Raw genomic sequence first — 23,121 nt, forward strand, 5'->3', positions numbered from 1 at the left:
ATATTCAGTTCTTGTAAAATAATGTGACTATAGAGTTTCCCAGGTGCATCTAATAAGGCGATAGGCCTATAATTCTCTGGGAGACATTAATCGCCTTTTTTATGAATGGGAACAATTAAGGAGTGTTTCCAAGAAGCAGGTATATTTTGCATGATGTTAATGTGTTCAAAAATTTGGTAGAGAATTGATGACCAAATTTCATTTGTTTAAAGATTTTATTAGACAGGCCATCAGGGCCCGGAGTTCTTGACTGACTTATTTTGTTAATGAAATACAATATGTCAGACTTGGAGATATTAATATAAAAAGGAGTGTGAGAGATCGTTCTAGAGTCTAACCCTAAATTGGGGGGAAGCGCATAGATTTTAGAAAAATAACTAATCCAGCTCGCTTCTGGAACACTGTGAATTTGAGACATAGTCTGCACAGGAGATGGGGCATTATTCAATGCTTTCCAGATTTGAGCTGTATTCTGTTCACGAGAAATTCGTAGCATTAGCTCACCATCCTGTTGAAATATTTTACTACGATGACATCGCCGCCAGTTTCTATGTGAGGTTTTGACTTTAGTTAGGGCTTTGAATCTGACACTCAAAGGTAACTTCATAGCTTCCCGTTTTCGGAAGGGAAAATCAGCTTTCCTATTTTTTGTTTCCATATGAAACATATGGGTACTTCTAAAAATCTGAGACATCAGTGCCTTTTTGTCCACAAAGAGTTGCATAAGATCATAATAGGGAGTGTCAGTAGATGATGTGTTTTCTCGAGAGTGACAAAAGGCAACTTGCAAATATTTGTCAAAATCATTCAGGTTTGTTTCATTCCATTGTATACGATTTAACTGGTTGGAAACAGACAATATACCTGTGGTAACTACTGGACACGGATTGATAGGGGCCACAGTGACCAACCATTCTACAATAAGCATTCAATGATCACTGTTTAGTTTTGAATCTATGTGGAAAGATTTGATTTTAGAAAATAATTTGTCGTCCACATAAATATAATTAATAGTGGCTTTTAAAGTGCCCTGTTGCCAAGTGTATTTAAAGGCACTATTGTCAAATCTGCTCCCATTTAACATACAAAAACCTCTCTCAGACATAAGTTGTTCCCACATTGTACGTCTCGGGTCTTCTGTCGCATTCCTTTGAATAAGACAATGAAGATTCAGGGCAGCATCCAGAGGGGAGTGTGCCGGAATGCTGCACCCCCAGGTTTTGTATCCAACTTGATGTTGCTGTGAAGCAAATTGTTATAATAAATTAGATTATCAAATGTTATGTCCAGTAGATTATCTGCATAGACAATGCTGCATTTACTAGTGCGAGTACTTAAGTGTAATGCAAGTTTGCATAAGCAGTTACGCTTGACCCCTGAGTTCTCAAGTGTAGTGTTTTTTTTCTTTGCAGGTGCAGCCAACAGCTCATCAAGCACAGATCCCACCTGTCTGTTCTCCCAGGGCAACGAATTCATCGAAAAAACATATCCCGGGGCCAGCTCCAGATTCACGTTGGACTTTCTGATGCTATATGCTTTCTTACCAGCTGTGATCATTCTTGGCATCATTACCTTTAAAATCCGAGATATAATAACTAAAAGATAGCGAGGGAAGTACTGCAAAATGCTGACAGTTGCATGCGTTCCCCGGACCACAGAACTATAGAACCCATTGCCCTAGGGCATGGGTCTGTAACCGCTGGCTCTCCAGATGTTTGGACCACAACTCCCATCAGCCTTAGCCAGCACAGTCAATGGTTGATGGGCATTGGAGTTGTATTCTGAAACACCTGGGGAGCCACAGGTTGGAGACCTCTGCCACAGGATTTCCTTCCTCGGTGCCTTCTGATTTCATGGGAATTGTCTCTGTCTCTTTCTCTTTCTATTTGAAACGTCCATTGCTTTCTAAATATGTGGTCATCTATTGAGACAAGGCCTTTCGTTATTTATTCCATCATTATTTAATTATTTTTCATGATTGACACAATGTAACATTCAATTACAAAACAAGGTGAGAAATCCCTATAAAATCTCAGTTCTACTTCTGCAACATTGTCAGGTCGGGAGTAAACCTACAGTGGCCTAATTCCCTGACAGAAAATTGCAGATGACCAGTTACGAAAAGTTTGATTCGGTTACAGTCTAAGATGCGATCTTTGCAAAAACATTCTACAGAGTTTACATAAGATATTAGATTTTAAAACATCCAAACCTAATCGCTTTGGGCCGTCAAGATTTCATGACGTCATTTAGCTCATGTTTCCTGTCACTTGTTCTGTGCTGCTCTGCTGTACAGCTGGAGCAGGATGTGCTATTGTAAATCAAGGCATTCCAGCTTCAGCTCTTCAAAGCCAGATTGACTTAGGGCAGTACTACAGAAATGTTGCACTAGGGCAATTGAAATTAGCACTAGGGCAAATGTTTCCCTAGTACAGACAACATATTGTCAGTGCATTTTTGTAAAGAACCAGGACGAGGGCAAACATTGCCCTGGTGTAAAAATGCAGTGAAAGAATATGATTTGTTTTTGCACTAGGGCCATTTTTGACCTTGTGCTAATTGCCTTTGCACCCGTGTAACCTTTTTCTAATTCTACCCAGGTTTTTTGGATAGCCACACGCAATACCTTTCAGTACAATGAATGGCAGTTTTAACATCGCCGGTGAGTATCCTGAAAAGATGGGTGCAGCTCTGCCAGACCCCAATGGGAGATGCATGTTTCAGTACATATCACCTTGTATATTCAGGTTATACTATGGTGAATTATAGTGGGCACCGCTACCACCACTGGGGCGGTCTCCAGGCACTCTCAAACTCCCACCACTCAAATGATTTTCCCATCTCTGAAAAGATACCTGAAAGAATATCTTGGGGGATCTTCTAAATGATACCAGTTTCACCACCAAGTTAGGAGATATTACCTCTGGAGGTAAAGGGAATACAACCAGATGCAAATACCGCCAAATTCTGAGTTGGATTTTCAAAATGAAATTCCTCAAACTTTTACCTCCAAGCCAGGGATGGAATCAAAATTCTAACATCAAATACACGCTTTTCCCTTTAACAAGGATTTTCTTTTAAACAGGGACACCGTCACTGTAAAAGGGTGATGCTCACCCTCCCGCCACCTCTCTTATGCAATGCACATTAGGATCAGAATGTACCATTTTGTGCATTTACAAAAATGTACACTATTGGACTGAACCACTACTCTATGTTATCCACTTTTACCATCAATATCAGTGTGGAAATGGATTTAAAAATATATATGATTTATTTTGTTTTAAATAAGATGAATTTGTGAATGTAAATGGAATGTTTTATTTTATGTTTTCTATCTTGTTCTTTTAACATTGTAAAGGTTATCTGATGAACCAAATACAATTTAAAAAAAAGATAAATACATCAAGTGGTATTGCTGGAATACCACTGGTGCATTAGCAAACTCTTAATTGGGTGGACGTTCAGAAATACCACTGGTGTAGCAGTATTTTTCTCATGAAGTATTCCCAATAGAAAATCTGTCCTACTCGCAATGAGCACACGGTCTTCTGTACTCCACAGTGGGAGTCCTATCTAGTATGTGTCCTTTCCAGGCTCAGATTAACCAAAAAGAAAGGCTTTAGAACCTGCCCCAAAGCTCATAATCTTGTTTAATTCGTCGTGGTGTGTGCATTTATATGCATAGTGTGAGGTGGTTGTGATGCAAACATGTACAGATAGAAAACCAAAGGTACATGTTTCTGTCTGGTTGAATAAAGTCTATAAAATGCATTAAAAAAGTGTGACGAGCACAAAAAGGCATGCAGTGCCAACATTTACATCCACGATGGCTCCTAAACCTGCAGACTAAAAGGGAAATGGAGTGGAATTGAATGAATCACAGTGCTAAGTTTATAGCTGGAACATGTAAGACTCTTAACGTATTCACAGTATGATAGGAGTGATTGTGTTTTTTAAATGCCACCATGGTGCCACCTTCAGGCATTAAAAGAAACGTTATGAATATGCAAATTGACAATAAAAGAAAAAATGATTGTGTTGGATTCTTCTTTGTAACAACTGTGTGAGTGTGACTCTTGGGTGGTCCTGAGGCGCAAATTTGCCAGAAATTAATAAAGATATTGGTGCCTATTCACAATAAAAATTCACAAACACATATTTAGGGCAAGTGATGAGCTGTGCTAGCAAATCCCCTTCACGTTCAACCAAAATAATTTTTCACAATACACAAAGTGCCTCTTGCTGTGCCCATCACAGATTGATATTCCTTCCCGGAGCCCCTTTGCGGCTGAAAATCAGGAATTTCTGGTCATTTTAAAGTAGATCCCGAGGGGGGCATGGCCGGTGACCGAGCAAGATGGCATAATTACTGAGCTTGCTGAAGCAGCGTTACAGTAACGGCCTTTCCTATATATTTCCGGGTGAAACAATCACATATTATCATGAATCCTGTTGTGGACGGGATGCTGGATGCTCCCATTCTGACCTGGTATCCGGTGCTATAGTATAGCGAGTGTCGCAGGATTTGGATTCCTTTCGGGAGGAAGTCTGGTGTGGCATTGAATGGAGACCAACACGACAGTTGCTGTGAGCATTGCAGTAACTACTGTTTATTTGAGGCTTTGAGGTCATTATCGAAGGTGGGCACGAATGCCTGTGTGGCTTGCTTGCTTGCCCACGGTTGTCGCTTCGTAGCTCCGCATAGCTGTTTCTTCATACCGACAGCTGGGAAATACAACACAGTGCCTGCCCTGAGGTAATGAAGTCGTGTCACGCTTAACGTGAGAACTCTGCTTCTGGATATACTACAGGCCTCTCTTACCTGACATCGAGTGGCCCATGTCGGTATTACACCAGTCTAAGCATCATTTGTCTTTAAATCTTTACTGTGTGATTGTTTTAAGCCTTTTCTTCAACGACAAAAGTTGTTCATACTAAAGAATTCCAATTCTTGGTCTAAGGCATACTATGTTATTATTATTTAGCTGACAAATGTGCACAAATGCATATGAAATTACAAAAATACAAATGACCAACAACTCATTCAATCCATGTTCTGAAATTTGAAACAACAGAAAGGTTGTTACTACTTATCACAAACCACGAGTGTACTGGAAAACCCACATTATTTCAGCACTGGAGCCAATCTGTAATAAAGCACATATTCACACGCCTGCCTGCAATTGTCTGAGAAGTACTAATGGCTGCTCAAAATTCAGATAATGCATCTGGAGACTTACTCTCCTTTAATAAAGGCATGGAAAACATATTTCCACCATGAGACAATCTTAGATCGGAAGTTTTGATAAGGTAAGTCCATTCTGAGAGTTGGTGGTAGGGAGTTCCACAGTTTAGCCGCTTTCACTGGGAAGCTGTTGGCCCCTATAGTGGAACGCTTAAAGTTGGGGACAGAGAGGCAGTCTCTATATGCTGTTCTTGTGGGTCTCAGGGAGGTCTGTCTATGAAATCTGTCGATCAGGTAAATAGGAGCAGCATTATTGAGGGACTTGTAAGTAAGTGACGCAGATTTTAGGAGAATTTTGTCTTTGATAGAGAGACAATTATTCTGTTGGCTGTGTACTGTGATATGATCTCTTCTAGAGACGCCCAGTGCCGCTCTAAGAGCGTTATTCGAAAGAGTTTGTAGTTTGCTAGTGGTGACTTTGGAGGACCTAGGATAGAGAGCGTTGCAGTAGTCCAGGCGGGACAATATGAGGGCTCTAGCAAGGGTCAAGCAGCTAGTGTCAGACAGAAAGGGTTTGGCTGCATGGATCAGTTTACACGTGTAAGCCATGGAAGTGAGTTCACCTGTCTATTGAAGGAGGAGTTGGAATCCAAATAGAACGTTTTAACCTCTTGTCCCACCTTGATACTGTTGCCATCGATCATGAAAGATGAAAAGGCAGGGCTTAGTTTCTTTAAACTGGCGGTAGTACGCAGGATGATGAGTTCGGTTTTATCATCATTTAGGCATAGTCCATGTGTGGCCATCCATGCCTGGATGATGATGTACACTCTATTCACCAAGGCCAAATCCTTACCATAATCTCCAGAAAGCGGGAGGAGAATCTGGGTATCATCTGCATAATTAGTGTAGGTGATACCGAGATGATCCAGATCATCAAAAAGGGCTTGGTAAATATATTGTGCAGTGTAGGGGAGACACAAGAGCTGATAGGTATGGGGTCTGCTGCAGCTCTAGGTGAAAAGACCCTCATGGTTCTGCCGTTAACAAATGATCTAATCCATGTAATGGCCTCAGCAGAGAAGTGAGCTGATGTGTGTAGGTGTGTGCATTAAACAGAGTGGTCAACCAGGTCGAATGCTGCAGAGAGGTCAAGGAGGAGAAGTAAGGTGGCTTGGCCATTCATTGTCTCTGAGCATATCAATCTGTGTTTTAAGGTCAATAAGAGCCGTCTCAGTCCCATGTTGAGGATGGAAGCCTGACTGTCTGGCCCCTAGTAGGTGATGTTCTTCCAAGTGCTTCTGTATTTGTACATAGGCGACCTTATCCAAGATTTTTAGAAGGAATGGTACGGTCGTTATGGGTCTATAGATTGTAGGAGTGGCTGGGTCAAGTGTGTTTTTTTTAGTAAAGGTAATACCCAGGATTGTATAAGATTAGTAGGGATAGAGCCGGTAGAAAAGGAAGCGTTGATTCACTTTGCGATGAAAGGGGAGAGGTCACGGGCAGCGTCTTGAATGAGCTGTGCAGGGCACAAGTCTCTCTGACAGTTGGAGGGTTTCAATGACAGGATGATTTTTTCAACTTGAAGTGTGGTGACTTTAGAGAAATTGAAGCGGGTGGTTTCCCTTAAAGTCGGCTTCTCAGGAAGTTTGGACAGGTGGGGGTCATTCAGGGAGGCTTTTTTATAGGAGATTTTGTTTTGTAGGGTAGTGATCTTGTTGGCTAGGGCATTCTGGATTTCTGAGCACCAATTTTTATCTTTAATACAAGTATCTGGTGGTGCTATGGGGGTTTCTACTTCTTGAAGGATGGAGAATAATTCCTTCATATTTGATTTGGCTTGGGAAATATGGGAGCCGAAGGAAGTTTGTTTTGCTAGGTAGATTTTTTTTTGGTAAAGGGCCGCTATTTTAGTATATTTGAGTTTATTAGCTGCTGACGGGACTTTTTTCCAGGCAGCCTTGCAGTTTCTTTCTTGCTGCCTTATGTTTTTAAGGAATGGTGTATACCATTTGTTCAGGTGGATTTTGGGCTTGCTTGGTCCGAGTTTGAGGGGGGCGATTAGGTCCAGTGAAGTGGACATAATTGTATTGTATTCTTCAACCAAAGTCTCAGCATCCAAGTTGTCAGGGAGTGTGTTGAGTGTGGGGAGTAAGTTTGGGATAAGTCTCTCCACAGTGATACTCTTTTTTATTTCTCTTGAGTGTGGGTGGAGCCCTACTGGCTGGCATGGGTGGGGGTCTGGTGGTGGAAAGCGTGAACGATACCAGATGGTGGTCAGTCCAGGCTAGTGGTGAAACGTTGGTGATGTTAGCTAGACAGTTGTAGTCAGCCTGTAGTAAATCCTAATTCAGTAAGGATATTAAGCGTAGTGCTGTCAAATTGGTCTTCCGGTTTATTGAAGCCCATATTGAAGTCCCCAAGGGTGAGTACTTGAGTGGAACTTTGAAGGTTGCTGGATAAGATGGTATTAATGTCCTCATCAAATGTGCCTATTGGGCCTGGAGGGCGATAGATCACATGGATGTTGAGAGTTTGAGCATTAGTAAGGGGGACTTTAACTGAGAGTAGTTCGCAAGAGAGGACGTTGATGGTAGTTGCTAATCTCATAGTAAAACTACATTTGTGGATAATAGCAACACCCCCTCCTGTAGAGTTGGGTCGGTCTTGTTGCAGGATGGAATAATTATCTGGGACTGCAAGCATGAGCATGGGGCCTGCTGCCGGATGAAGCCATGTCTCCGTGATAGCAAGGAGGTCAAGGTCTTCTTTGAGGATCAGGTATGCAATTTCTATTGCATGAGCTACTAACGATCTGGCATTGATCAGGGCTCCCTTGATTTGGGGGCTCACTGTGGTTGTGGTAGTTGTAGTGGGAGGGTGGTCTTGTGTTATTTCAGGATTGCACTGATTGGGGGGACTGTGTAGAGGTTTGGGGTAGGGGTTCTGAGATGAGTTAGGTTTTGGGGTATTTAGGCTGGCAGTCGTGGATCTTAGTCTCTGTGCAGTAGGCATCGAACGAGTGAGTGGCTCATAGATTTTAGCTAATCTAGCTCTGAGTTTTAAATTCCTGTCTTTAGTAGGGCGGGGAAGCTAGTAGGTAGCGCAGGATGTGCGTCATTTATATCTAGAGGTGAACTACTAGTTGATTTGATGTTAGGTATAGTCGAATACATAGTGATCGGTGGGTGAGGTGACTTGCTAAGCAGTGCTATATTATTTATAAGGAGCAGGAAGCAGGCAAGCAGGCTGATGAACAAGGGAAAGATGCTAAGTGGTTATAGCAAATATGTTCATAAAGGATAGTTAGTCTAGCGCTTAGGAAAGGTGTTTGGGCTTGGGCCGATGCAAGATTGGGCTCGCAGACTGTGCAGTGGCGAGGCAGAGGATGTGGCGCAAGGCCAGGAGAGGTACTAGCCTTGGTCAAATAAGTAGGGGAGTATAAATTCAAGCTCAATGCCCTTATGGCATGTACCTCATGCACAAACAATAGCAGAGCAGCAATCCGATATAAGGGTACTAACAACACATTGGCAGTGCTGTGCTAGCATGAGAGAGTATCATCATTTCAAGATGAGGGAGATGGTTGGGATACACATGGGTGGCACCTGGTGATAAACTAGGAACAGATGGCTAACATGCAGTGGAGAATCTCTGGGAAAAAATAAGCAAGCATCATGAGCAACCATAAAAACGAAATAGAGCAATAGGCCAAAGTGTAATAAGCAATATCTAGCATCTAGACTAGGTTGAAATGCGATAGCAACAACTAGAATCGGGATAGGCACAAATGGTGGAGAAGCAGTGAACAATTCAACGCATGTATCTTACGTATAACGCAATCAATTAAAAAATATAGAACAGGCCATACAGGCGCTGGACAGGTCATGACAGGGTGGGCTGACGAGTCCAGGGGAGGTTTGCGGGCTTATAGGTAACAACTGGTAGGCAAGCATGGATAGCAATCAATCAGGACAAGAGTATGTCACTGTGCTGTCTATGATACTCTGGGACAAGTAGTGCATGCAGTAATCGACAGACGGTGATAAGAGAGTGGCGGTCATGGGACCGGCGGGAGGAGGGCTGAGGAGGCATGCAATGATGGCAGGCAGGTTAGATAAGCGAACATCATAGGTATTGTACATGCAGAGGCAGCGGGTAACAGACATTTGCAAGTGTCTTCATAATCATTACAATAGCAAACGAGGACAGTGGTTAAAGGCTTGATGCTGTGCAATCGTACATGTGAACGTGCGCAGAGTACATTGGTTGACTGATGGTTGTAGGGCAGTTCGGGTGCCATAGACGCACTGTTGTAGGCAGGGACAGCAATTAAGTAGCACAAGGTGGGAGGGAGGCTGGGTGTTCGTGAGATGACAAACAAAGTTACAGTAATAAGTGAAGGGGCATGAGCGGCATGGCAGAGGGTGATGATTGTAGGATCTCACCGTAGTGTACTGAGGCAGGGCGTTGGGAGCACTCGAGCATGACCAAGCTTGGTCAGGCTCAGTCAGGAAGCAGCCTTCGTCGGGGCCGGCTTCGTGTGCCGGTGCTCCCCGATAGGCTAAGGGGATGCGGCCAGTCAATCACAGGGCAAGGCGGGCTTCTGGTCTTTGGAGCAATGTAGAATTCAATCGGATAAAGCGGCGGTGGCCATTTTAGAGTGGCAAAAACCTTGTGTTTTTGCAGATTCGAATTTGGGTGAAATACACTTCGTTTTTCTTTCCAGGCAACGCAGAGGGCTAGAATGATTTTAAATGTTCTTGTCTTAATTAAGGCAGCGCTTGGACAGTGCCTTAATTAAGACAAGAAATACGATTTTGGACATGATGATTATAGGCAGTGCCTAATAGTAAAAGGTGTAGCCTCCAGGCTTACCTTAAACCAGGCAATGCTTGTGGCTGGTTGAACACGAAGGGAGAAAATCGAAAGGCACCCCAAAATACCCACGTATATGACAAAGCACTCGCGGAAAGAAAAGGAGCATTGAGAAAAATGAAAAGCCAAACTATAAAAGCCAATTCGCAGACGGCGTGGAATACATGGAAACTGGAAAACAGGAAATATAAAGCATAGCTGCTAGGTCATAGACATGAAATGTTCCAAAAAGATGCGGAGGATATGTTCCGGTCGCTGAGCACAAAAAAACCCAGCGACTTTTGGGCGCTCATCAAAAATCCAGTCAAGAAGGTGGAAAATCAAATCGCAAACTCAGTTAGTGAAAATGCATGGGTCGAATTCTTTGAAAACCTGTTTAGGGCTCCACCACATCATAAGCCGCCACACGAAAGTGACTCGGAAATGCCATGGATCAACGTATCCTCAACAGATAACATAAAGATCAGCATAACTAAACTTAAAAAATCAAGAGCCCCAATCCCAGATGGCCTAAGCAACATAGATCTCAACCAGAACATTGAAGAATGGGCCAATTTTATCACTATCATCTTCGAACACTGTAGACAGTTAAGAGCCCTCCGAGCATCATGGTCCAAAGCAGTGGTGGTACCGATCTTTAAACAAGGAAACAGAGAAGATCCGAGTAACTACCGCCCCATCGCCCTGCTTGACATAATAGGAAAAATCTTTGCAACCCTCCTCCTGGCCCACTTTCGAAACTGGGCCAGAATGTCACCGACCACTGATCCATTTCAAATGGGATTTCTAAAGAAAGGGAGTACTACAGTCAGCATCCTAATGCTAAACCTCATAAAATCAAAGGTTAAGCAAGGGGCCCCCACAGTCTGTCTCGCATTCGTAGACCTGTCATAGGCCTTCGACAGAGTGGACAGGCAAATTCTGTGGGACAAACTGGAAAAATTGAATTGCCCGAGGGAAGTGCTTGACCCAGTGATGGCCCTACATACAAACACAAAGCTAAGAGTACGTTTAAACAACCAAGGTCTCCTATCAAGAGAGATACTCTCGGAGCGGGGAGTGAAGCAAGGCTGCCCGATGGCCCCACCGCTGTTCATTACATTTTTGGGGGATCTCAATGAAACGGAAGCATCAGCCAGAGCCTTCCCACCAAAGTTGGGAAATGTTAACATATCGCGCCTACTGTACGCAGATGATCTGATACTTTTAGATCAAACCCAAATTGGCCTACAACGCCAACCCACCAACCTGGCTCAATACATGGACTTAAACAATCTAAAAATAAACAAATCTAAAACGAAAATAGTGATCCTTGGAAAAAATGCCATGAAAATCAAGACAGGCTACAAGTGGGCTTTGGATAAAGTCGAAATCGAAGTAGTACCAAGCTTCAAATATCTAGGAGTGTTCATCGACTAATCGAAGAATGAATCAGCAATGCAAACAGTTGTACGGGAAAAAACGAAAAACCTTGCACCCCAAAAGAAAACCATTGACAGACAATACAGCAAATTCTCACTGGTACCAGCAATACAGTACTACAAAGGAAAAGTAGTACCAACCCTCACCTACGGAATGGGTGCAACGCTGAGTATGCCTAACACAATCTGGCGGAAACTAGAGGGCTACCTATGGAAAACAGGACTAGGATTACCCAACGCGACCTCAATGGAGATCATTAGGCGAGAGCTTGGGCTACTCTCCTTGGATGCAACAGTGCAGCAGTGCGCAATGCAACTGTTTAGGAACACCCTCGTACTAGACAGCCCACCCATCTACAAGATTATTGCTACTGAAATAGCAAATCGACACCTGACCATCCTAAATATGTGGGTAGACAAGCTCAGAGAGAAGCTAACTGAGATAGCATGTACTGAAGAGGATTTAAACGCAAATCCAGTAAGAGTAAAATGCAAAATGGAAGCCCAGGACTAGATCGAGACTCTTGAGAAAGCCCAATCTAACAAACTAACCAAGCATCTCCCGCCTAATGTCAACAGACTCAAAGTACCCATGGCATACTGCATCAAATTCCCAAAGAAACAGCTAAGGAAATTATACATGAGAGCACGCTTAAATCTCCTTCCGACACGCAAATTTTAGGCAATCACGCTACAAGACAACTCCAAAGACTGTAGACTATGTGCCCAGTCAAACAAACCTGAAACAATAAGACATCTCCTGCTACAATGCCCAGAGTTAAGAGAGGAAATGTGCCTATGTTTCATATTACAAATTAAATTATGACAAATCAGAAATTCATCCTCTTACTAATTCCTGTGTTATGGCAAACACTGCTCTTTTTGGAATGAAGTGGTGCACTTCTTATATTAAATACCTAAGGATTCCTATTGCAAAAGACATTGTGTCTACCCTAAGCTTAATTCAAAATACAATTACTAATAACATTTATTCATCCAGTAAACATTGGTCTCCTTTATTCCTCTCTTGGTGGGGTAGATTAGATTCTATCAAAATGACTCGTGGGCCCATTTTTCTTTATTATAACTCCCTAATACCGCTACGTCTTCAAAACTCTTTCTTTAAAAAGAAAATAGACAAAATCCAAATCTAATTCCTTTGGAAAGATAAAACTCCCAAAATTGCTCTCAATAAGCTTAAATCTTGTAAATATTCTGGTGCAGTGGACTTTCCTGACTTTCTTAAATATCATAAATCCTTTTTATTGCTGCACATTGCCTTATGTCTAACTTCTGAACCTCAATTCATTAATCCTGCCTCTTGGATCTTATTGGAATCTAAACTCATCGCACCTCTATCCTTCTCTCGCTTTCTCAAAACATCTTTGTGGCCTGAAATTAAAAAGCTCTCTCTCCTATATTCTTTCAAACAAGCATGGAATTCCTTAATTTTACCCTCTTCTATTACTCAAGATGCCACTAATGCCTTTTTGTGGTTTAATAAAACTTTTAGCTTCAAACCCAAACACAATATCTTACATAAATGACATTCAGCCAGAATCTTTCTAGTCACACATTTATTCAGTAGTAATTTACCCATACCATTTTATGAGATCCGTACCCATTTCAATTTAAATGAGTCTGATTTTAAAACGTATTCTAGTCTTACAAAACTAATTTCCAAAGCCATCACCCATTACACCCAAAAAACTCCTTCAAAAATATATTGAATTAATTTTGAACCCCCACTCTACCAGAGATTCCAAATTCTATTCCATCCTTAATCAGCCCAATGATGCCACTTCTAAAATGTCTCTTGTATGGGAATCTGATTGAAATGTACAAATCACTCAAAAAATGTGGATTAAAATATGGGAACAATGTTTTACTACTTCTGTGGCCGCAAACCTTACACAATTGCATTACTTTATATGACATAGAGCATATTTAACACCACACAGGATCCAATCATAGTTTAGGTTGGTCCTGTCAATCTGCCCCTGCTGATTTTATCCATTCAATCTATAATTGCAAATTTGTTTTTTCATTTTGGACTCAAATCTAAAATTGCTTTCACATTTTTTGTTTGTTTCAGGAACCCCTTACATTATGTAATGTTATGATTGGTGTTTAAGCAAATCCATTCATGTTGTTTATTTCCTCACCTGAATTGTTGTATATTTTACAACAATATACACCCGATTTGATGTATATTTCCTTTCACCTGATTGTGTCGAACTGGACACATGCACAGAAATGAACTTATAATTCATGGTGGAACTCTGTTTCCTCCTTTTATAGAATTGAAAACATGTTGCTTTATCAACTAAGACTTTACCTCAATTTCATAACAAATGGAATGTCTTTAATAATTATTTGGCATGAATTATCTTTTTATTTTGCATAATGTTTTCAACCCCTTCTCACTTTTTGCTTTCCCTATTCGTCTGTAAGTTTGGCTTGTCTGTCCTCCGCTGTTTGTTCTAATTCTTTGAGTGATTTTCATTATGGCTTTTATTATATATTACCTTATACAGTTAGAATGTTCATCTACAAACATTATAAGAACTTTGATTATTTGTGGTACTTCTTATTTGCTACTCCTGTAACTTCTTATTTTTATGCTCGTTGATGTATTCTTAACTCTCAATAAAAATCAGTTAACATAAAATAAAAAAAGTGGATCCCAAAATGATAAACGTGATGCGCTTTGAAACCCACACAAAAAAAGTTTGAGAAAGACACATGGCAACCCACATTGCATGAGAATGTCATCTCAAACCCTTACATCCCCTCTTTTTTAAGTGGGACATCAGAATTATTAACACTACTGCATGAAAAGGGTCTGGCCGGAATATCATTTTCAGCGGTATGCAGCCCTCCATAAATGTGCAACCCACCTTCCTGTATAAGGATACCACTGCATTTAAAAATAATTGTCGTCTTCTGCACTATTTTCCGATGCCCAATTATTTTGTGAATTGTGTTCTTGCAAATTGCAACTAACATGAAATCATGTTGCCAATATCAATTTGATATATTTAAGTTTGCAAACTTGAGGCATTCCTTGTACGACAGAGGCAAATAGTTATTTTGTATAGAAGCAGCATTTTTAACGGAGAAATATTTAATAAATAGAATTTTTCACTTTCTAGGGAGTAGTTTCTGTATGTATGGCAGTAACAGGTAACTTTGAAAAATACACCTGGCTGAGTGTGTAAACAGGTAGAGGAATTGTGGAGGGGGACTTTTGCAGCACTGAAGTAACTGGAAAAGTGACTTCGTAACCATCTGCGCTCACAGTGGTGGGAGTGGCATTCCTTTGACTATGGGTCTGAAACCATTGCCTCTGCAGGTGTTTTGGAGTGCAACTCCCATAAGCTCTAGACATCAAAGTTAATGGAGACAGACCACAGGAGTTATAGTCTGAATCATGGAACAAGTGTGAGTTAATCTCTCAGAGCGGGGTATTCCTAACGCTAATTACTTAAATCCCTTGTTGGGTGTTGTGGCTTGGCGGCTCACATCAGATTGTGTAAAGGAGGGAGGAGGAGAGAAGCCACAGAAGGCATGTCTGGCAGATTCATCCAGGGGGCAGTTCAGCTAACTTGCCAAATTGTAAAACTTGAAAACTGGTGGAAAAACAGCACTGATGCCTCTTAAAAAACATTAAGCACATGGCAGATGCCATATACGCTACAACGCTGAAGACCATGGGCCAGAGAATGGCAGCAGATGCATCCATGGGAAATGATGATGCTGTCTAGGGATTGCCAGTTACCAATATGGATTGATGGCTACAGGCCAGTGATGGCCTGGGGTACTTTTTGGGTATGAGTCAATGCCCCCCTGATGAACAAATTGCAATGACATAATATAGTTTAAACTTTCAGCAACATCTAACTCAAACTCCTTTGGGAGTGCCGCCATTGAGACAAGCGTTGCAAGTATGATGGTCTTTTAGTGCCACACATACACAACACCATCACAAAACTGTGTTTCTCAAAGAAGCGGAATGAAAAAAGCAGTGCAAAATGCAACATGTCGTTGCTTCCAGTATTTTTATGATGAAGTCATTAACAGAGCACACACACAATTCTACAGACAAAAAACTGCGCGATCTGTACCACTTTCTATGGCAGTATTTATTGGGTGCAATGCTCAATTTGTGAGGTCACTACTTTTTGCACTAGCACAATACCAAAACCTGAATCGTGGCTTCTTGTCTATGAATGTAACCCTATTTCATGGGGTTCTATTCAACATGAACTGCACAAATCATCTAACAGAAATCCATGTATATACACAGTCTGGCACTGCAGGGTTCACTCACATTCATAATTCCATGGTATTCACTATCAAACCCTGTGTTAAATGTATGCATCACCTGCTTCTTGGTCTCCAATACTGTATGATCAATTGTCCATAGCATTATTTGGCATGGACACTTAATGCGTGGCATTTGTGCAAAGGCTCAAGCCTTAGACACATTTCAACAGTTGATTATAAAGAACCCATTATCCTGGAGAGAATAATAAATGCCTTTCATCGGCGATTCTCATGCTAACGGAAGTCAGTATAGCTGCTTCCTCTCCCTGCCTCTAAAGTACTGTTGCTTGGAATAGTCTGTCATTTCTCCAATATTGCTAATGTCCCTTGTGTGGCACTCTGCTTAATTAGGTGGCAACATATGTTTGCCGTTGAATGATTGCTAATTCATATGCACTTCGACTCCAAAGAACAGATAACAAGGTGGAATATTCAATATAAATGTCATTTCCAATGTATAAAGCTTGTTTGTACTAGGTAGGTAGATATAGACAACAGTATTTCGATAGACAAAGCATTTGTGACAGTTAAATGTATTGAATAGCCATGTGGTGTTGGGTGTGTATATCATCTATATACTATTTAACATTCTACTCTGAAATTAAAACATTTGATCAAACTGATCCTTTTATGGGTGAGGTGGGGTTATTCTATTTTACAACCAGTAAACCAGGGAGGCTTCTATCCAAGTATTTGAAAAAATACATTTCTCTCATACCGAATTGTGCATTAGATCACATAGGTGTTTTGTTGTGTTATAATAAATGACTCCAGGGAAATGATCTCACAGATGATACTAGCGATTTTGAAGTAAAGTAAAAACAGGAACGGTCCAGAGACTGAGCCTGTATTATTGATTGGTATTGTGCATATGCTTTCAATTTGCATTGAGAAATGTATTTGCTTAGTGCTATGTGAGTGCCAAGTGGTTGTTTGGGTGGTGTATAACATTGAGAAAATAGGTTAATAGATTTGTTTCACTGATAGTTTATTTGATTATTGTTCATTAATCATGAGTCATTGGTGTTCATTCTTTGTCAAATAACCATTTTAAAAATGTTCCAACCAACAGTTATTAATAGCCCTGAAATAAATCAGGTCCATGCCCATCCCAGATTCTATCTTCATGGCGACTGGGTGTCTCAAGATTTCTAAATATGGAAAGGGATGATGAATGACAGATTTGCAAAGACAGACAATAATACCTGGGGACAACAGGGACCACTTCTAACAAAGATTAATACTATGAAAGATTGGAAAACGGTTTTGTTTAGTTTGGCAGAGTATCTGTACATACACGTGCAGTTGGTAGTGGGCGATTGTTGACCAAAGTGACTGACATTAAAACGTATAACCAATCTGCCCAAAAGAGGTTAGTTACATTTACAAATATGCAGCAAAATAGTCAGAGAGAACAAGCGATAGAAACAATTGCAGGATGCGTTGGAGATTAGTCAGACCTCCTTGCAAGAAGGCCCACTATTCATAGAAAATCTAAAAAGATTAAAAACAAATTGTGAATGAAAAGAAAGCCTAGATAAAGATCTTCGCAGTGTAAAAGAAATTAATGTTATGTTATTGTGCATTTGTATAGCGCCAAATATGCCACTGGTATGATCTCAAAGAGTTGTGGGTTGAACACCCTCAGGGACCATAGTCCACGTCAGTGGAGAGAGTAGGGTAGCATATAGTGCTTGTTTGCACTCTATGTGTGCAGCCAGTGCGGTGCGTAGCTGCATTCTAAAGGTAGGCATGGTGCGGTGGCCGTGTGAGGTCAGTATAATGTGTGCAGCAAGGCCGTTGACCTAGGGGTCTGTATACGGGGGGTGCTGGCGCTTGTGTATGATATGTGTAGAGCTAGACCAATTTTGTTGTGGGGTATAGCTGCGTTCTAAAGACTGTTCAGACTGTGTGCAGTAAGGCCAAATTAATTGAGGGGTATAGCTGCATTCTATGGTATGTTGGTGTAGAGGTGGGAGTGTGCATATTGGCATGTCTGAGTGTCTGTGTGCATTGTTTGGAGACCCCTGTTTCTGGTTTCCTTCCAGTGTTCGCTGAGCTGACCATGTCTATTATAGAGGAGAACTGGTTCTTCGAGAGAAATTCTCTGTCAAATTCCTTGCCTGTTTCAGAGCATCTTCCCATGAGGTGGGACAGAGTCAGTCTGTTTCAGATTCTCAGTTATAAGGGCTGGTGAGCCAATTTTCCAGGTCCCGGGTAATAGTGTGTAGCGGCTTGGTGGGTATTCCTGTCCTTGTTTATGGGTTGAAATGTGGAATTGTATCGTATTATTGTCCCTCCTGGGAGCAGCGAGTACTAGAGAGCTCCTCGGATCAGAGGGCATAATGCATATCTACAGGATACTAGAGCAAGTTTAACGAAGTGTAGCTGATACTGCGCCCCAGGAGGAGCTCATTGCATTGGTTCCTACGCAGATCAGAGTCACCTGGCTTGATCAGAGACCACCTTGTGTGCACGAGGGATGAAATGATCTGGCCTAGTCGTAAAGTTTGAACATAAGTGCTGTTAGGCTCCAGAAATTGTAGTTATGTGCATTAATTCCCAGATGAGTGAGATTGATACAGGTTAACAAGAGCAGGCCCGATGGTATTGTTTGCAACTTAAGTTTGGAACTTAAGTGCAACTGCACTCTGTAAACCCTCCTTATTATCTTCAAACCCAGAGTCCTGTGGCCACATACAGGAAGTTAAACTGCCATACTGTTCATGCTAATAGCCTACTTAAGATTGCTACCCTAAAAATGCACGTACAATACAGTAAAAAAGAAACTGCTCAACATACATTTAAAGAAACTAACTGTTTTGCCTGTCACCTGCTGCACAATTAAAAATGTATGAAACACTAAAGAGTAAGGGCAAAATATTCAGAAAAAGGGAGAGCATTCGAAAGTATCGAGACAAGAAGCACAATGGAATTAAACGAGATTGCGCACATGGAAAAAAAGAGAGGACAAGATGAAGCAAAGAGTAAAATTGGAGAGTGTGAGTGGCGCTATAAACAGACACCAAGGAATAAAAAGATAGGGAGGAGTGACACCATGCACACAGTTTAGGACAATGCATAAGAAGCGGAAAAGGACTCAAACAGGAAAAGGGATCCAGCAAAGCACAGAAAAAGAAGAAGCAATATAAGCATGGGGAGGAAGAAGACAGAGATCAAAAATAGAAGAATTAAAGATCAACAAGGATGCTCGAGAGCGGAGGCAGGGAGACCTACAAGAAATGGAGAACAATAGTCAAGTTGGGAAAAAAACAATGTAAACAGAAGAGTTTTTGTGTCAGAAAAATCAAGAAAAAGGCACATTTTATCAATGTTATAATGAAATGTGCAGGCTCGAAAGAACATATGACTTGCAAAGGAAAATGAGGAATCAAAAATAATTCCAAAGGATTGAGAAAGCATCTATGGTTTCATAGGATAATAACAGAAATATAAGAGTGAAGTTGACGAGAAAGGGAAACAAGGGGAAAAAGAGCTGGGAAGCCTTAGTGCAGACATGTGTGAGGAGTCAGGAATGAAACATTGGACACACGGTAGCCATGTTTTCTGTTTAGAGACTGTTATTGAAAACAAAAGGGTTGGGAAAAGGGCTCTCTGACCCTCCTCTAAGAGGAGTTTCCCTACCTAAAACCAAAAAAAAAGCATCTCTGTTAAGATGTCAAAAAATCAAATCTGTCCTTGTGTCCAAAAGTTCTATTCTGACCCTTTCACTATAAAGTAAAAGTTGAAAAGGGAAATGTTTTTAACCTTGGGTGATCTCAAACGAGTTTGTAAAGGAAAATAAACAACTCCAACACAAACGTTCTCCAAGTTCAAAGAGCCTTGAGTGAGTCCCTTCCCCTGGAGTGTTGGTCTAACAGTTCTTTGCGTCTTTCCTGGCCCACAGCAATACTGTTATTTACACAAGTAAAGGCTGCTTAGCCTTGTGTTTTCCACTTTTTTCAAAGGTTCCTTCTTGTTTAGCAAACACAGTTCTATATCTTTTCTTGTTGCTTTCTGTCGCTTTGCAACTGTCTGGTATACTCCCCTACCAGGACTTCTTGTGCACTTGTGATTGTCTGGTATACATACATATATATTCTTTTATTTGCATTATGGTTAATAGATTACCGAAATGCTGATAAAAACAATTCATTCATTAAACACCATTTTTAAAACATAATCAATATAATTTAAAACTGTAATGCATAAAGATATTTCATTAGAGCTTAAGAAATCTTCTGAAAATAACATGTCATTGGGCCTCATTACAAGTCCGGCGGTATATGTGCCGGTAAAACCGGCAGGATGCCACCAGACTTGTGAATTTTCCCGGCGCCTGGCTTCACGGAAACACCAGGGGATTACGACCCTGGTGTTGCTGGAAGTCAGGCACCAGAAAATCATTAACCCCCATTCCCATTTGAGTCCCATAGGACTCAATTGGAATGGGGATTATGGAAGCACTGGCATCGCTAACAACAGTGCTGGTGCTTCCGTGAAAGTTTGCGGGCGGCTACCGTTCCGCCCGGTGGCGGGACGGCAGCCACCCGCAGACGCGGAGTGTTACCGGACCGACACACTCGTAATGAGGCCCATAATCAATAAATCTTGCAAACGTTTGTTTTCTCAGAGGTGTTAGACTTGGGCATGACACCACCAGAGGTTTTAATGTCTCCACCTCTGCTTGGCAAAACCTACACAGTCTGATGTTTCGAACACCCAATCTCCCGCCAGACACTTCTTTTGTTACATTTATTTTTAGTTTAAATCTTAAAAAGTTCTCTTTAAAAATTACAGGATGGGTGTTTACATAAATACAATGGTAGTTCGTTAAAAGGCCGGTTATCAAAAAGTGGACAGTAAAACATGATATTCTGAGACCCTGGCCCTGGTTGAGATGCAATCCAGTTCGTATAATTTGCTTTTAACCATACCAGGTGAAACAGCCAACTGCATGGAGGTGCACCTCAAACCTTCTAAAATATGTACTTGCATGTTGGCCCAGCTAGACAACCCTTTTAAAATTGTCAGAATCAAGTTCTACCTTAAACTTATCTAGCAATGAGCACGATGGAGGCAAGAGAAGTTTTGAGTACAACTGTAATAATTGCCAATTTATGCACGCTTCTTTTGAATCAGACCCCATTCGATTAATCGGCACCCCCTGAGGGAGTGCCAACGTTTTTCTCCATGCAGTTGCCTCAATCTTAGCCCAATCTAAGTCACAATCAAATGCTTGAGTGCCATAGGTCATCTTTGGGAGAATGTTTTGCTGGTACCTCTGGACCAGTGGGAGACTGGAAAACCTCCCAAATTGTTTGTCTAGAAGCCGTAATTGGGCTGATGCTACCCTGGCGTGCGATTTCATATTTTCCATTAAATCTTGTTTGTTTCGAACATCTTGGACTAATATTCCCAGGTATTTAAACAATGCCACAGTCTCCACTTTTACATTATCCACCTTGAAACTGAAGGCACTGCCCTTTATCCAAAACATTTTCCTCAGTTTCACCACCATCAACTTTGTTTTTTGCACGCTTATAGACAAGTCCAACTCTGTTAAATACAGATGCACTGCATCCAACCTCCACTGTATTGCGGTAACGTCACAGATGATATCATCAGCACAAGCCATATACTGCAGGGGGACTAGGCCCAGTTATGGGGGATTTGTACAGACATGAATAAAAGCTGATCCAATATCGTATATATGGAAATAAAATAAAAACAGGGTTAAGACACATTGTTGCAACCCACGACTGGCCCTAATCCAACTGCTGAAATGTCTCTGCTGGTCCGTCCTTACCAACACAGGAGTGTTGGTATTCAGTGCATTTAAAATGTCAAGAAGGTGCATAAGGCAATTCCTTTCTAGCATCTTTTCCCACAATTTCCCTCTGCAAACCAAGGAAGGCAATGTATACAGCTGTCCCCTGCAACCTTACTTGACTTGATAAAAGTTGCAGCTGTCTGGTATACTCCCCTACCAGGACAGGACAGCTTTGAGCTGTTCCCACCCCCTTCCTGAATGTCTCTTGACACACATCCAGCACGTTATCCTGCCTGGCCCATATTTCCAATTCTCTCAATAACATGGTGGGAAAAAGTTTGCTACTTGAGTCCAGCAGGGAAATTGGGCGATAGTTTCTGGGGTCTAATCTATCATTTGAAAATTAGTATTATATTGGCCCAAAAACCAAGTGAAAGGAATTTCCCTATCCCTAATTACTTTAAAAAACAAGTCGAATAGTAGCGCAGACCAAAGTACTTGGTCTGTTTTGAACGTGCAATTTGAAAGACCATCAGGTCCCAGGTCTTTCGACGATTTGCATTTAGCAATACAGTTTAAAATATCTTCCTCTGTGAACCTCAGATACCATAAACCAATATTATCACAAGGGGGCACACCAACCACCCATTGGCCATCGTACAAGTGGTGCGTAAAGTGCTTTCCCAGACTTCTACCACAAAGTGCAGCGTGGGACCTGGCAACTTAATTATCATCCAAATCAAGCTGGGGTGCTTATTTGTGACGCTTTATGCATTGTTTCTGAGTAACGTTGCAGCATTCGACGCTTGTGACATATTAACCATTTTTGAAATGCTTGTTTTATATGTTGTACCTCAGACTCATAATTCAGAGGAGACAACTTCCTAAGCATCCTCAAATCACTGCGCAGTTGTTTCCTTTTTCTTGCACTTGTTTGTCGAACGCATGGACATGTTTCAATCTGAATGATGGAATAGATGGGTACAGTCCCCCTAGGAAACTGGATAACAGCCTCTGCACCACATGAATGCAATTTTGGGGATCTGTTAAATTAGGATTTTTTGCTTGCATCAATGAAGCCACGCCCCTATTCAAACAGCAACCTCAGATGTGTTTCCACAACACAGCAAAGTCTCTTTCATGAACCTCCAAAAACTCCACTCCTTCCCGCCAGAGTCAATTTGTACCGGGAGCTCCAATGAAAGAAGACTATGATCACTTGCCTCTCCTGCCACCACCGAAAGGCAAGAGCAATGCTGGAAAATCTCACGCAATACAAAGACATAATCCAACGTGGATTTTTGCTCCCTGAGTTCCCTTGTGTATTTAGGTGGGAGATTATCCAAAACACAGCCATTCAAAATGAGCAAGTGCTGCATATCAAGTTCAGACCTGATTAGAAGGCCTCACTTCCTCAGGGCTGACCCCCCTTTATTATTATGGGGGGACTTCGAATACCAAGAAGAATCCAAACATTTGCTATTAAAGTCCCCCAAGACAATCAGCTGCAACTCACATTCCATTGTCCA

General features: G+C 41.4%; 1 protein-coding gene across 1 annotated transcript in view; it reads left to right on the top strand.

Moving 5' to 3' along the window:
- Window positions 1-3,997, top strand: part of ABCG5 (ATP binding cassette subfamily G member 5) — a 286,105-nt gene extending 282,108 nt beyond the window's left edge. The window contains exon 13 of the mRNA XM_069607292.1: window positions 1,413-3,997. Within this exon, the coding sequence (XP_069463393.1) occupies window positions 1,413-1,606 (194 nt within the window). The 3' untranslated portion in view covers window positions 1,607-3,997. The remainder of the gene's footprint in view (window positions 1-1,412) is intronic.
- The last annotated feature ends 19,124 nt before the right edge of the window (window positions 3,998-23,121 follow it).

Source organism: Ambystoma mexicanum, chromosome 4q (assembly GCF_040938575.1).
Source record: "Ambystoma mexicanum isolate Mex_15411 chromosome 4q, UKY_AmexF1_1, whole genome shotgun sequence".
In the NCBI taxonomy this organism is placed as follows: Eukaryota; Metazoa; Chordata; class Amphibia; order Caudata; family Ambystomatidae; genus Ambystoma; species Ambystoma mexicanum.